This window comes from Dermochelys coriacea, chromosome 1, assembly GCF_009764565.3.
Source record: "Dermochelys coriacea isolate rDerCor1 chromosome 1, rDerCor1.pri.v4, whole genome shotgun sequence".
In the NCBI taxonomy this organism is placed as follows: domain Eukaryota; kingdom Metazoa; phylum Chordata; order Testudines; family Dermochelyidae; genus Dermochelys; species Dermochelys coriacea.
Window position 1 is genome coordinate 345,575,171 of NC_050068.2, and position 14,875 is coordinate 345,590,045.

The following is a 14,875-nucleotide window of genomic DNA, read 5'->3' on the forward strand; positions in this document are numbered from 1 at the left end:
GTTTACCCTTCTCCAGTTCTCTGGGAGCTCACCCATGTTCCATGAGTTCTCAAAGATAATCACTAGGAGTTCAGTGATTGCCTTAGCTACTTCCTTATGTACCCTAGGATGAATTTCATTAAGCCCTGCAGACTTAAATACATCTAATTTATCTAAATATTCTTTATCCTATTCTTTCCCTATTCCGGCTTCTGTTCCTTCTCCCCGTTGTTGTTAATATTAATTGTGTTAAGTATCTGGTCACAATTTACCTTTTTGATGAATACTGATTCAAAATAGGCATTAAACACCTCAGCCTTCTTGATGTCATCAGTTATTAACTCTCCTTCCCTGCTAAACAGAGGAGCTACAATTTTCCTTGTCTATCTCTTGCTCCTAATGTATTCATAAAAGCTCTTCTGATTGCCTTTTATTTCTCTTGCTAGGCATAACTCATTTTGTGTCTGAACAGATGGTAGAAGGGGGAAAGAAGTGGAGATGGATCACCTACACCCCCTCATACAACACGAGTTCCTTGATGGTCCATTGCTGTTCTGTTAGACCTCAGTTCTATTAAGACCATCATGATTTTTAAGCTCTCCTTGCACATTATCTATGTAGCTATCTGGCCCTCAACCCTGTACAACATGACAATCTCCTAATCATTAATGGAGTTCATTTCCCCATCTGTGAGCTAAGGGAGTGTCCTTTTGCCCGCTTTATAGACAGGGAACTGAAACAAGAGAGACTTGCCCAAGCTCACACAAGCAGTTTGTGATACAATTACGAATGAAACCCAGAACTCCTGAGGCCCCGTCTGGTCCTCTAACCACAAGACCAGCCTTCCTTCCAATACACCATGTCTGATAATACCAGATCCACAAATAAATGGAGAACTTCAATCCATCCCCTTTCCCCAGCACCAAATTTGCTTGAAAAAGCATTCCCATGGCAACAAAGAGCTACATCCACACATAAAAAGGCTACAGATGAGGCCACCAAACACAGCGATGAAATTCCAAACACAAATGCTGCCCGGCAGGACTGAGAAGACGAACATTGCACACCAGCCACTGGAATCTCTTCTCCTCCTTTGAATGGGACATTCTGTGCATCTCAACTCCCTCTCCCTGCTGCGCATGGCACCCTTACTCAGCCCCATCCAGGCACCTAAATGGAGCAGGCAGCACAGCCCAGGGAACACTGAAGCACTGGCTGCTCCTTCGATGTCAGCAGGCTGGCAACAGAAGAGTTAAAATAGGGCTAAATTATGCCATAATATGCATTGTGCTGATAAAGAAATTATTTCAAGAGAGTCAGCAGCTCAACATGCTGCCGTTTTGCCTTTGGGCCAGAGAGGTTTTATCATACTTGGCCGAGAAATACAGGCAGGCTTGATCTACACACGCCTAGTGCCTTTCCCCTTTCCAGCTTAGCACTAGGCCAGAGTGGTGCTGACTCTGTCATTTCTTTGAGGGAATCCACCTGATCTTATTGAACAGATACTTAATGAGCCAAAGGGGAGGGCAGGAGAAGACTGAGAGTTAGCACTTAATGAATCGCTAAGCATTATGGCTGGGACTGGTAGGGATAGAAGAAAAGAGTCAGAGATAACACAAATCACACCAAATCTTTGTTGAAAACTGGGACCAAACTCAAACCATTTCCCAGGTACTGAAAATCTTCAGGGAACTTTCGCATCCTACCCCCTTGTCTATTGTTTCTGGCCTGGGCTGGGAGCAAATGTACCCAATTACAGAAAGATCTCTCCCTCTTTTGGATTTTTTGTGATATTTGATTTTTTTTCCCTTAAAACATCAGCTCCCGGAGTCATGGGATAATAGGAGAATCTCAGCTTTCATTTTTAAAGCAAGTACATTTCTAGGCCTCATGGCTGTGGAGAACTGGGAAATGTGACCTGAGTGTAATCTAAGGGCACAGAGACCGGAATGCAAATAAAAAGAAATACAGTTTAAAAAAAATCTTATAATTTTTAAGCCAATCTTGTTATTTTCAGGCACTGACTCGTGATTTTGGAACACCTGGGATTAGCCATACTATTGAGGACACATATATGCAATAACTCACACATTTCAAACTTTCCATTTGTTGGCATCCTTTTGTCTGCGAGAAACGGTGGGAATTGCAGACTATGATGTAGAAGGTTTGCAATGTCTCATGTGACTGAATAGTCCAATCCGAGATTTGCATGATCTTTGGCAGTTATTGCAAATGTCTGTATCTTGGCTGGGGGCTGCTTGCTTCATATGGGCTCTTTTCTCTCCAAGCTGTAGGAGCCAGCTTCTGTCATGGACTTTGATACCCTGATGGAGACGATGGCATCACTTGTTATGATCACTCCAAGACTTCCCATTGGTCAGGATCAATTCCAAATTCCTTCATATCTCGCTTGCATGTGTCTTTCTGGTGAAGCTTGGGAAGTTCTGTTGCTCTTGTTCCTGCTGATAGCTCCCCATATAGCCTTGGGTATGCATCCATCTTCCAACCTACTCAGATGGCCCAGCCAGCGCATTCGTCTTTGCTTGATCAGGGCTGTCACACTTGGCAGATTTGCCCTTTGAAGAACTTCTGCATTGGTGCCTTTATCCTGCCATTTGGTGTTGAGTATGCGGCATAAACAGCATAGGTAGAAACTGTTTAACTTTTTCTCCTGAGGAGCATAAGTTGTCCATGTTTCCCCACCATACATGAGAGTGATGAAAACGCAGGCATAGTACACTAGCATTTTGGGCTTGATGGTCAGCTTTGAGTTGTTCCATGCTCTTTTAGTTAGTCTGCTAAAGGTGGTGGCAGCCTTTCCAATGAGAACATTTAGTTCTTCTTCCAGTGAGAGATTGGTGGTCACTGTAGAACTTAAACAGCTGAATGTCTGGACTACTTTTAGCTGGTTTGCATTTAAGGTAATTGAGGGATCTTGTGGAACCCCCTGTCCTAATACAATCATTTTCTTGATGCTGATGGTGAGAGCAAACACCTGACAGGCACTTGAAAGGCAGTCCATGAGTTCTTATAGTAGATCTTCATCGTGGGCTATGAGGCAGCATCATCAGCGAATAGAAGTTCTGTGATAAGCACCTTTTTGACTTTGGTCTTTAACTTAAGTCGTGACAGGTTGAAGAGTTTCCCATCTGACTTTGTGTGGAGATACACTCCATCTTTCATGTCCTTAAATACACAGTTCAAGAGTACCGAGAAGAAGATTCCAAAAGAGTGTAGGGGCAATAATACATCCTTGCTTCACTCCGCTTTTCAACTCAAAGCTGTCCAAAGTGGACCCGTCAAACTGGACAGTTGCTCTCATGTTTTTGTGGAATGAACATATAAGATTTAACAGAGTTGGTGGGCATCCTATCTTTTCTAGTATTCCAAATAGACCTGCTCTGCTGACTGTGTCCAATGCTTTAGTTAGGTCCACAAAGGTGATGTACAATGGTCGGTTTGGCTCTCTACACATGCCTTGGAGTTGACGCAGAGAAAATATCATGTCTATAGTTAATCTTCCAGCCCTGAATCTGCACTGTGATTCATTAATTAATGAAGAAACTAATAGGCTATAGGCTGGTGCAGATCAACACCTCAGTTAACTCAAGTGTGGGGACATTGTACCATCAGAAGTTACTCAATCAATCACCACCTCATCCTCTACAGCTAATTTACATGCAGCTATTCTATTGGCTGTAATGACTCAGTGGTATTAATACATCTCATGAGGCAGGTAAGTATCAACCTTCCCTATTTTGCTGATTGGGAAGCAGACACCAAGAGGTTCAAGATACAGAAGTTGGTCCAATAAAAGATATTACCTCACCCACCTTGTCTCCCTAATATCCTGGGACCAACATGGCTACAAAAACACAGCATACTTTAGTCTGTATCCGCAAAAAGAAAAGGAGTACTTGTGGCACATTAGAGACTAACAAATTTATTTGAGCATAAGCTTTCGTGAGCTACATCCGATGAAGTGAGCTGTAGCTCACGCAAGCTGTCAAGGTTCCTTCCCCACTCTGAACTCTAGGGTACAGATGTGGGGACCTGCATGAAAACCCCCTAAGATTATTTTTACCAGCTTAGGTTAAAATTTTCTCAAGGTACAAACTATTTTACCTTTTGCCCTTGTACTTTATTGCTGCCACCACCAAGCATCTAACAGATATATAACCGGGAAAGAGCCCGCTTGGAAACGTCTTTTCCCCCAAAATCCTCCCCAAACCCTACATCCCTTTTTCTGGGGAAGGCTTGATAAAAATCCTCACCAATCTGCATAGGTGAACACAGACCCAAACCCTTGGATCTTAAGAACAATGAAAAAGCAATCAGGTTCTTAAAAGAAGAATTTTAATTAAAGAAAAAAATAAAAGTATCACCTCTGTAAAATCAGGATGGTAAATACCTTACAGTGTAATCAGATTCAAAACATAGAGAATCCCTCTAGGCAAAACCTTAAATTACAAAAAGACACAAAAACAGGAATATCCATTCCATTCAGCAAAGCTATTTTATCAGCCATTTAAACAAAACAGAATCTAACGCATATCTAGCTAGATTACTTACTAAGTTCTAAGACTCCATTCCTTTTCTGTTCCTGGCAAAAGCATCACACAGACAGAGAGAGCCTTTGTTTCCCCCCCGCTCCAGCTTTGAAAATATCTTGTCTCCTCATTGGTCATTTTGGTCAGGTGCCAGCGAGGTTATCCTAGCTTCTTAACCCTTTACAGGTGAAAGGATTTTTCCTCTGGCAGGAGGGATTTTAAAGAGGGATTTTAAAGTTTACCCTTCCCTTTACATTTATGACACAAGCTTATGCTCAAATAAATTTGTTAGTCTCTAAGGTGCCCCAAGTACTCCTTTTCTTTTTTTAGGGGGGAAAAACACCCTCTCCATATGTCATATAGAGGTTACTTTTGGCAACAGTAAGTACAATGTTCTCAGAATGCAGCATTTGCCAACCATTACTGTTCAAAAATCATGAATCAGCACCCTTCCCCAAATTATGAGACTGATTCAAAAATCATGAGCTTTGAACATTAATAAGTGTAGGGTTCTTGTTATTGGTCTTCTGGGTTTTGAACCCTGAGGGTTCATGTTTCCCAGCCCTTCTGTGTGAACTTGAGGGCTAGAAATGTAATTTCTATTTAAAAAGAAAGCTGAGATTATCATGTAATCACATGACTCCAGGAGCTTGGGACTCTATGAAATAATACCAAATATCGTGAGACTCACAAGAGTCGGCAACACGGATACGGCAATATGATTTTCGGCTTCACAGTCTCCTTTCAAATAACATGCCTGAGCTCACAGTGTGACCACCCAGAGTAGAATCCAAGAGTTCCTGGCTCCCAGTCCTGGGCTGAGACTGCTAGATCACAACATCACCTAAACACTTCCACTTCAAGGAGGTGTGGAGACATCCTCAGCAAGCATATCAGCACTGAGATGGCTCACAGAAGAGGGCAGAATGGAGGTGTAGGGGGGATGGGAGGTTGCCTCAAATAAACCCTACAGTACCAAGATAAGAAGTGGGCAGTGAAAAGGAGAGGAAATGAGAGATTGGATATAGGCAGGGATAGAGCTAAAGGGACGATGAGGCATTTGGACTAGGGTCCCGATCTTGCAAGCTACTCCATGCAGACAGCCCTCTATAAAGCTCCCTGTAAGTCAATAGGGCTCTGAGCAGGGTTCCACCCATGGGGAGCAGCTCATAGGATCCTTAATGCAGAAGGAGAAAGGAAGGCAGTAAAGGGGCTTGAGGAAGAAAGGTGAGCTGGCTGGAAGTGGGAGAAGAAGGGGGAGAGGTGTAAGAGGTTCTGTGAGCCTGATTCCCCACTGCTTTGTATGGCTCCCATTCTGGTCTGAAAGCACTTTATGCCCACGTTGCACAGGCATAAATGACTGCACAAGGCAGTGCAGAATCAGGCCATGCGGGTGTATGTCTCTGTATGTGTATATGTGAAAGAAAGACTGACTCTCATGTACCGAAATTCCAGTCACCGCGGGGAAATGTCTCCACACACTGAAATTGCTGATAAAAACCTGCCAAACTGATGGGGGACTTGGAGAGGGGGGAAGTGTCATCAAGACAGATAAGTGAGGAAATAACACCTTTGAGCAGTAGCTTTCCTGTCAGCACCTCACAACGCCTCCCATTCACGGAGAAGCAGCCACCCCGATCATAAGTCACTCGGTGCCCTTTGTGAATCCTTAGACTAAATGGCAGATTCCATGATAAATCATGACAGATCCTCCATACACACCAATCCTACCCACTCCAGGGACAGGCACTTGAAACATATGTTTTCACTGCTTTATTATACAGCTGCACCTTGGCGAAATAATGGAGCCTTTGCGTCTCTCCTTGATCTTTTGGTTACAAATCAATCTCTCTCTCTCTATCACTCTCTCCCTATATATATATATTTATATTTATATAGAGTGGAGCCCTTCTGCTGCATCCCGTTCCTCAGCACATAGGTGCATCCGACCGTGCTGACAAGTACGCGTTGTCACGTCTGAGCATACAGAGTTGCTGCTTGAAAGGAACATGCTGGCATTGGTCACAAAAGGCAGGCTTGGAGCCACGCCCACTCTTTACTTTGAATCTAGGCAGCACATGGCACTGTTGCCATTTAGCCACCTACCTCCCCGCACCCACAAAAAACCCAACTGCACACTGAAAACAAAGACAATTATGGGCTGTGATAGCACATGAGCATACTAGTGGGGGAGGACTGTCTAATAGAGCAAGGGGCTGGGAAACAGGACTCTCAGGGCTAGTTTATATTGAGTATTTATACAAGTGCAGCTCTGAGCTGAGCCCCGGAGTATGGGGCAGCACGTTTTGTGGAGGGCTGCGGCAGCGTAGCTACCTTGGGACAAGTATCTCCCTTAGGTACCATACCCCGCTCGGCCCCTGGCACTGGCAGGAGATGGGAGGATACCATGACTAACTTCTATTTTGTTTTCTAAAGCTTTGTGGTTCACCTTTAAACCCAGAATTACATGTCAGCCAGCAAAGCTAGAATCTCCCACAAGCTAAGGGACTTTAAGTCCAAGTCAAAAGACACAGATTCTTCTCAACGACTGCCTCTCGTTTACCATCTCTCAGTAGATCCTGAGCTGTTTTCAGCTCCAAAATAATAAGATCCTGTTTTTAAAGGATTTTTCATCCTAAAGGATCTCAAAGTGCTTTATATGGAGAGGTTTCAGAGCAGCAGCCGTGTTAGTCTGTATTCGCAAAAAGAAAAGGAGGACTTGTGGCACCTTAGAGACTGACAAATTTATTTGAGCATAAGCTTTCGTGAGCTAAGCTCACTTCATCGGATGCATTCAGTGGAAAATACAGTGGGGAGATGTATATACACAGAGAATATGAAACAATGGGTGTTACCATACTCACTATAAGGAGAGTGATCACTTAAGATGAGCAGGAGAGTTGGGGGGGAACCTTTTGTAGTGATAATCAAGGTGGGCCATTTCCAGCAGTTGACAAGAACCTCTGAGGAACAGTGGGGGGTAGTGGGGGGGAATAAACATGGAGAAATAGTCTTACTTTGTGTAATGACCCATCCACTCCCAGTCTCTATTCAAGCCTCAGTTAACTGTGTCCCGTTTGCAAATTAATTCCATTTCAGCAATCTCTCGTTGGAGTCTGTTTTTGAAGTTTTTTTATTGAAAAATAGCCACTCTCAGGTCTGTAATCGAGTGACCGGAGAGACTGAAGTGTTCTCCGACTGGTTTTTGAATGTTATAATTCTTGACATCTGATTTGTGTCCATTTATTCTTTTACGTAGAGACTGTCCAGTATGACCAATGTACATGGCAGAGGGGCATTGCTGGCACATGATGGCATATATCACATTGCTAGATGCGCAAGTGAACGAGCCTTTGATAGCATGGCTGATGTGATTAGGCCCTATGATGGTATCCCCTGAATAGATATGTGGACACAGTTGGCAACGGGCTTTGTTGCAAGGATGGTTCCTGGGTTAGTGGTTCTGTTGTGTGGTGTGTGGTTGCTGGTAAGTATTTGCTTCAAGTTGGGGGGCTGTCTGTAAGCAAGGACTGGTCTGTCTCCCAAGATCTGTGAGAATGATGGGTCGTCCTTCAGGTTAGGTTGTAGATCCTTGATGATGCGCTGGAGAGGTTTTCGTTGGGGGCTGAAGGTGATGGCTAGTGGCCTTCAGTTATTTTCTTTATTGGGCCTGTTCTGTAGTAGGTGACTTCTGTTTCTTCACAGTATCCCCGATAATGTCACTGCAAACCTAGTGGCTGAACTTTGTGACTTTTTGACTTTGTCCTCATCCATAACTATTCGTGACTTTGTCCTCACCCATAACTATTTCACATTTGGGGACAATGTATACCTTCCAATCAGCGGCACTGCGATGGGTACCCGCATGGCCCCACAGTATGCCAACATTTTTATAGCTCACTTATAACAACGCTTCCTCAGCTCTCGTCCCCTAATGCCCCTACTCTACTTGTGCTACATTGATGACATCTTCATCATCTGGACCCATGGAAAAGAAGCTCTTGAGGAATTCCACCATGATTTCAACAATTTCCATCCCACCATCAACCTCAGCCTGGACCAGTCCATACAAGAGATCTACTTCCTGGACACTATGGTGCTAATAAGCGATGGTCACATAAATACCACCCTATACCGGGAACCTACTGATGGCTATTTCTACCCACATGACTCCAGCTTTCACTCAGATCATACCACACGATCCATTGTCTACAGCCAAGCTCTACGATACAACTGCATTTGCTTCAACCCCTCAGACAGAGACAAACACCTACAAGATCTCTATCAAGCATTCTTACAACTACAATACCCACCTGCTGAAGTGAAGAAACAGATTGACAGAGACAGAAGAGTACCCAGAAGTCACCTACTACAGGACAGGCCCAACAAAGAAAACAACAGAACGCCACTAGCCATCACCTTCAGCCCCCAACTAAAACCTCTCCAACGCATCATCAAGGATCTACAACTTATCCTGAAGGACGACCCATCATTCTCACAGATCTTGGGAGACAGGCCAGTCCTTGCTTACAGACAGCCCCCCCAATCTGAAGCAAATACTCACCAGCAACCACACACCACACAACAGAAAAACTAACCTAGGAACCTATCCTTGCAACAAAGCCCGTTGCCAACTCTGTCCACATATCTATTCAGGGGATACCATCATAGGGTCTAAGCACATCAGCCACACTATCAGAGGCTCGTTCACCTGCACATCTACCAATGTGATATATGCCATCATGTGCCAGCAATGCCCCTCTGCCATGTACATTGGTCAAACTGGACAGTCTCTGCTTAAAAGAATAAATGGACACAAATCAGACGTCAAGAATTATAACATTCAAAAACATTCAGTTGGAGAATACTTCAGTCTCTCCGGTCACTCGATTACAGACCTAAGAGTGGCTATTCTTCAACAAAAAAACTTCAAAAACAGACTCCAACGAGAGACTGCTGAATCGGAATTAATTTGCAAACTGGATACAATTAACTTAGGCTTGAATAGAGACTGGGACTGTATGGGTCATTAAAGTAAAACTATTTACAAAAATTATTTACAAAGTAAAACTATTTCCCCATGTTATTTCTCCCCCCACCCCACCCCCCACTGTTCCTCAGACTTTCTTGTTAACTGCTGGAAATGGCCCACCTTGATTATCACTACAAAAGGTTTTCTTCCCGTCCCCCCCACTCTCCTGCTGGTAATAGCTCATCTTAAGTGATCATTCTCCATACAGTGTGTATGGTAACACCCATTGTTTCATGTTCTCTGTGTATATAAATCTCCTCACTGTATTTTCCACTGAATGCATCTGATGAAATGAGCTGTAGCTCATGAAAGCTTATGCGCAAATAAATTTGTTAGTCTCTAAGGTGCCACAAGTCCTCCTTTTCTTTATATGGAGAGGAATCACTTCATCCACTCATGATCTGCAGCTGCCCCCGTAATATAAGGGCTGAGGACCATGGCCCCGATCCTGCAAAGCACTTAAGCATGTGTTTAACTTGAAGCACTGGAGTAGTCCCAGTGGCTATTTGTGTGCTTAAAGTTAAACATGTGTGGTACTGGATCAGGGCCTTACAGCATACAGCAACACTGCATAACAGTTCAGGACAGGCCGGGAAGAGGAATACTACCCCCAACTACAGCCGCAAGGGGACGTGGGGAGGCAGGAAGTAATGACCTGAGTGGGAACCTAGCCCTGCCATTGGAGCTTGCACGCATGCTGTCACGCAATGCCAGGGAACATTTATGGATGGAGCTGAGTTTATAAAGCCGGCCATTAGCTGAACATCCAACCCCTGACCAGGCTTAGAAATGGCAGCCTATGTTGTTGGGCCCGTTTTGCCCCTTACTCTCCAGGAGAAATCTCACATCCAGTTCCGCACAGGCCTGAAGACGCCAGGAGCACTTTGTGGGCACAACCCAGGCAGTTTATATGCAGCGCAATTAACAGTATCCTGGGAATCTCTATGAAAGACAAATACCCACCGCAGCCATAGGCATTGCTCTCAGTCCCCCCTCTCTTTTCTCTCTGCCCAGCCCTTGCAAATGCTAATTCATTTCCGCACCTGAAGTGCATGATATCATGAGCATATAGGGAACATCCTTACTGTCATGGTAGTTATGCTGTCATCAGCATGGCTGGCTGCCCTACAGATAGCATCAGGGACAGGCACTGGCTTATGTTGCTTTGAATGTTTCACCAAATCAGATCACATGTAAAATAAAAACACCCTTTTGCTCTGCTGGCTACCCCCGATAGCTTGGCCACCCCCAGTGTCGTAAGACAGGGACAGGGGTTTGATACAGTTGAGGGCCAGGACTCCTGGGTTCTATTCCTAGCCCTACCACCACCTTGTGTCCCTACACAGGCCACTTCATCTTGTGCTTCAGTTTAGCTATGGGTCTGGCAATACTGTCATGAACTGGGTAGCACAGCTGGACAACATTTCAGCAACATTATCTTCAACATTTCAAAGTTTGACAAAAAATGAGAAAAAATATTGATGAGACTGGCAACCCATTTGATGCATCATTAAACGACTACAACCCATAGTCAATGGGGACCACATGCTGAAAGAAATCTTTCCCAAACTCCCTCTTTTGGCCTTCAAACAACCCCACAGCCTCCCCAAGCTCATCATCAGAAGCAAGCTCCCCAGAGATCACGACCCACCAACTCAAAGTGATACCAGACCCTGCCAGAACAACAGATGAGAAAACTGTACACATATCTCCACTGCTACAATGATCAATAACCCCCCACAACACACCTTTCAACATCCATGGGACCTACACATGGCTATTACAACATGTGATGTACCTCATTCAGTGCAGTAAATGCCCCAATAACAACTATGTGGGTGAAACCAGGCAATCAATACGCTCTCAAATAAACTCACACAGAAAAATGATAAAAGACAAGAACACTATATCACCTGTGGGTGAACATATTTCATAAAGTGATCACTCTGTATCTGACCTCTCAGTCCTCATCCGCCAAGAAACCCTGAACAACACCTTCAAAATATGAGCCTGGGAGCTTAAATTCATAACAAGTCGGCAATTTGTCAGTAACAGTGTGCTGTGACACTTCTGTATTTTTATGTCTGATTTTGTAAGCAAGTAGTTTTTAAGTGAGGTGAAACTTGGGGGTACTCAAGACAAATCAGACTCCTGAAAGGGGTACAGTAGTCTGGAAAGATTGAGAGCCACTGTATTACAGCACCAGTTATGGTAGCTTAGCTGTTTAACTCAAGCAGTAGCAGCTCAGAAGGTCTCTGGTTCAGTCCCCAGTATCTAAGGTGCCACAAGGACTCCTCATTGTTTTTGCTGATACAGACTAACACGGCTACCATTCTGAAACCAGTCCCTAGTTTGTAGGGCAAGACAGGGACTCCCACATAAAGATGACTTGCTTGTGAGGAAAGTGGATGTCAGGCTGCTAAGGAGTGGGGGAGAGAAAGAGAGAGCTGGAAGTACCTGAAGAAGGAAGGTCTACTCTACTCCCTCCAGGAGGCTGTTGGCTATTGGTGCATGCACAGTGACCCTGGGTAGGGTAAGGGCTAAGGGAGGCTTTCAAAGCACATGTTGTGTCTGACTCCTGAGTGGCTGGGATTAGGGAATTGGGCAGGAGGGGAGACTGAAAAGGAATTCCGCTCAGTGGAAAGCATGAGCAAAGCACATCCTACCCAAAGGGACCTGCATCCCCCAGGTGACTGGCAGTGGACTAGGGAGCCCTACAGGCAGCTGATTTACCAGCTGGTTGTCACTGTTACCATCTGAGGTCTGCTAGGTGGCCTCCATGAAATGAGTCATGAAATAAGGCTCCCAGAATGCAGACAACCATATCCCCACAGGCACCAATTGGTACCCTTACTGGCAGTCTCTGGTTCAACTAAGAGCCATCTAGTGGCAAGCAGGGCATGAGCATTCCTTTATCACACAAATGACCAATGATTCATTTTCCCTCTCTCGTGACTTCCAGATGGTGATCTCAAAGCACTTTACAAGCCTGCACAACTCCACTGATTGCGATTGGTTAAGCCCCTGTGCTAAACTATCGGCACGTTAGAAAACTTCATACAACCTCCCCACCCACAAAACCTCATAACGCACAATGAACTTCAAGAGCTCTGGGAAATTAGCGTTGTGCCCAGGCACCCAACATAACCCCCTAGAACTCTCAACAACAATACACCGCAGCAGCCCTGTCATCTCCCACACCTAGCAAGGCAAGCCCCCTCCATAGGCCTGGAAGGGAAGGTGGCTGGAAGCAGCAATCTCCCCCTGGATTACAAACTGACCCCTTCCTGATGTCTGGTTTTATTGGTACTTTAAATAACAACACAACATAAACTTCAGCCTAAACTTTCGCCTCCAACGTGGCTGGTTCTGAGATTTCCCCCACCGGACCTCTTTGCCCCACACTCTAGTTCCCTCTGCCCAATAGAGGTTCCAACTCCTCTTATATTCTGGATGGAGCCAAAAGAATGTACCTGCTAGTAGAATTCAGCGCTGCTCCTGCACCCTTCAGTGCCGGCCCACTATAAATATCAGTTCAACCATTTCTAGCCCAACATATGACAAGATGCTCCCTGAAGCCTCAGCATCTCTTTAGTGGCTGCACTTGCTGCTTCTGACATTCGGGTGCCAGTCGGCCAGCCACAGGGTAAGGGCTTTCAAAGCATCCCAAACAACCTGGGTGGCAACCTGGGAGGCTTACCTGCTTCTCAGACATGATGTACAGGTGCTCATGATCCACTGAAAAGGCCATATCCCGTAATATGGGGCCGGTGTCCACCACCTGCACGATCTCATACTCCAGGGCGCTACTGGTGGGGCCATCTACGCGGATCTGCAAAACAAGGACAAATGGGGAGAGAGAACATGAGTGTCTTCCCTTCCTGGCACAGGGTTTGCAAGCCAATCAGTGGGCTATGAATTAGTAGCTCACTCCACCACGGAAACACAGACCACTCCACGGGCAGCTGCCATCACAGCCCACACATTGCTAGTCTTGTTCCTTGCATCCTCAGCCAAAGGAGCCAACCCTTGTCCAGGACATCCTGGAGGGATGGATACTTTATGTAACAATCTATGAGGATTGTCCTAGGTTCATTTCACCGACACACAACGTTCCCAGATGTGGAGCTTGCATGGAGGAGCAGAGGTAAAGGTAAAATGATGCTTTAGTAAGTTTCCTATTGGGTTAGAGGTGGAACATCTCCATGTGAACTGATATTTCTCCTTTAGCCAGCAGATGGCACTACAGGAAATTGCAGACATCGGGTTTCACGGGATAATTTATCCACACATACCATGTGCCTCCATCCCAAACACCACCCAGGCCCCAAAGTGAGAGTACTGAACAGGAAAGGCAAGGACAGGGTTGCCCACGGACTACTTCTCCATGACGTAGTCCCTACTAGTAAATGAGGCACTGAAATAAGACCCTGTAACACCACAGGGCTGTCATTTCAACTGCACATTTTGATTCAGGTCCAGATGCAAGCCCACACCTGCTTAGAAACTCCTCCAGCAAACATACACACACAGCCCACAGCCCTCTCCCAATATGCACACACCTATGCCCACTACATACACACACACACACACACACACACATTCCCAACACACACACTCCTACAACATAGGATCACAGTCAGAACCATGCACACAACAATGCCCCCGCCCACTCAAAGCCCAGTAAGTGCTTATCCAAACTGGAGAGGAGCTGAGACTGCATAGACCACGGGCTCCCAGGCACAAAGTTTAGCTCCAGGGCACTATTTGGATGGGCTTGTCTTGTATGCCTAGGTGCCCATGTTGGGCCCATCACCATAGCATCAGTGACGGATGCTGAAGTGCCAATGTCTTAAAAGGCTGAACGGAGACATAGCGACATGAGTCTTAACACAATGAGACAGGATCCCCACCCAAACATTATGATCTGACAGTTTTATCTGGAGGGTGCGGGAGGTTTTAAAAGCGGCCATCATAGGATGTGGGCACCCCACCTGGGGATGCAGATGGGTGAGTGTGGACATGTGGGGCTGGATATTCAAGACCAAACCTCCCAAGTATCAAAACCACAGTGACCCTGTAATAACAGCAGCTTCTTAACTCAACCAATCTACTCTGTGTATTCAGTGTCAAAGCTGTTGGTTTCAGTCACTTCAAGATGTTTGCTCTACAGGCCCAAAAGAACAATGGGAAGGTGAGCTGCACTCCTTTCCTCCTGCTACATCATCAACGTATGATGGTCCTCTGGACAAACCCAGGGGGTTGTCCAGGTCTCATCGAGGCCGTGTCCTGCAAACCCTTTGTTACTGGTGAT

At 45.3% G+C, this 14,875-nt stretch overlaps 1 protein-coding gene across 1 annotated transcript in view; it reads right to left on the minus strand.

Moving 5' to 3' along the window:
* The window catches only part of PLXNA4 (plexin A4), a 600,205-nt gene that overhangs the window by 311,133 nt on the left and 274,197 nt on the right, over nt 1-14,875 (minus strand). The window contains exon 3 of the mRNA XM_038372558.2: nt 13,262-13,393. Coding sequence (XP_038228486.1) covers nt 13,262-13,393 — 132 coding nt within the window. The remainder of the gene's footprint in view (nt 1-13,261; nt 13,394-14,875) is intronic.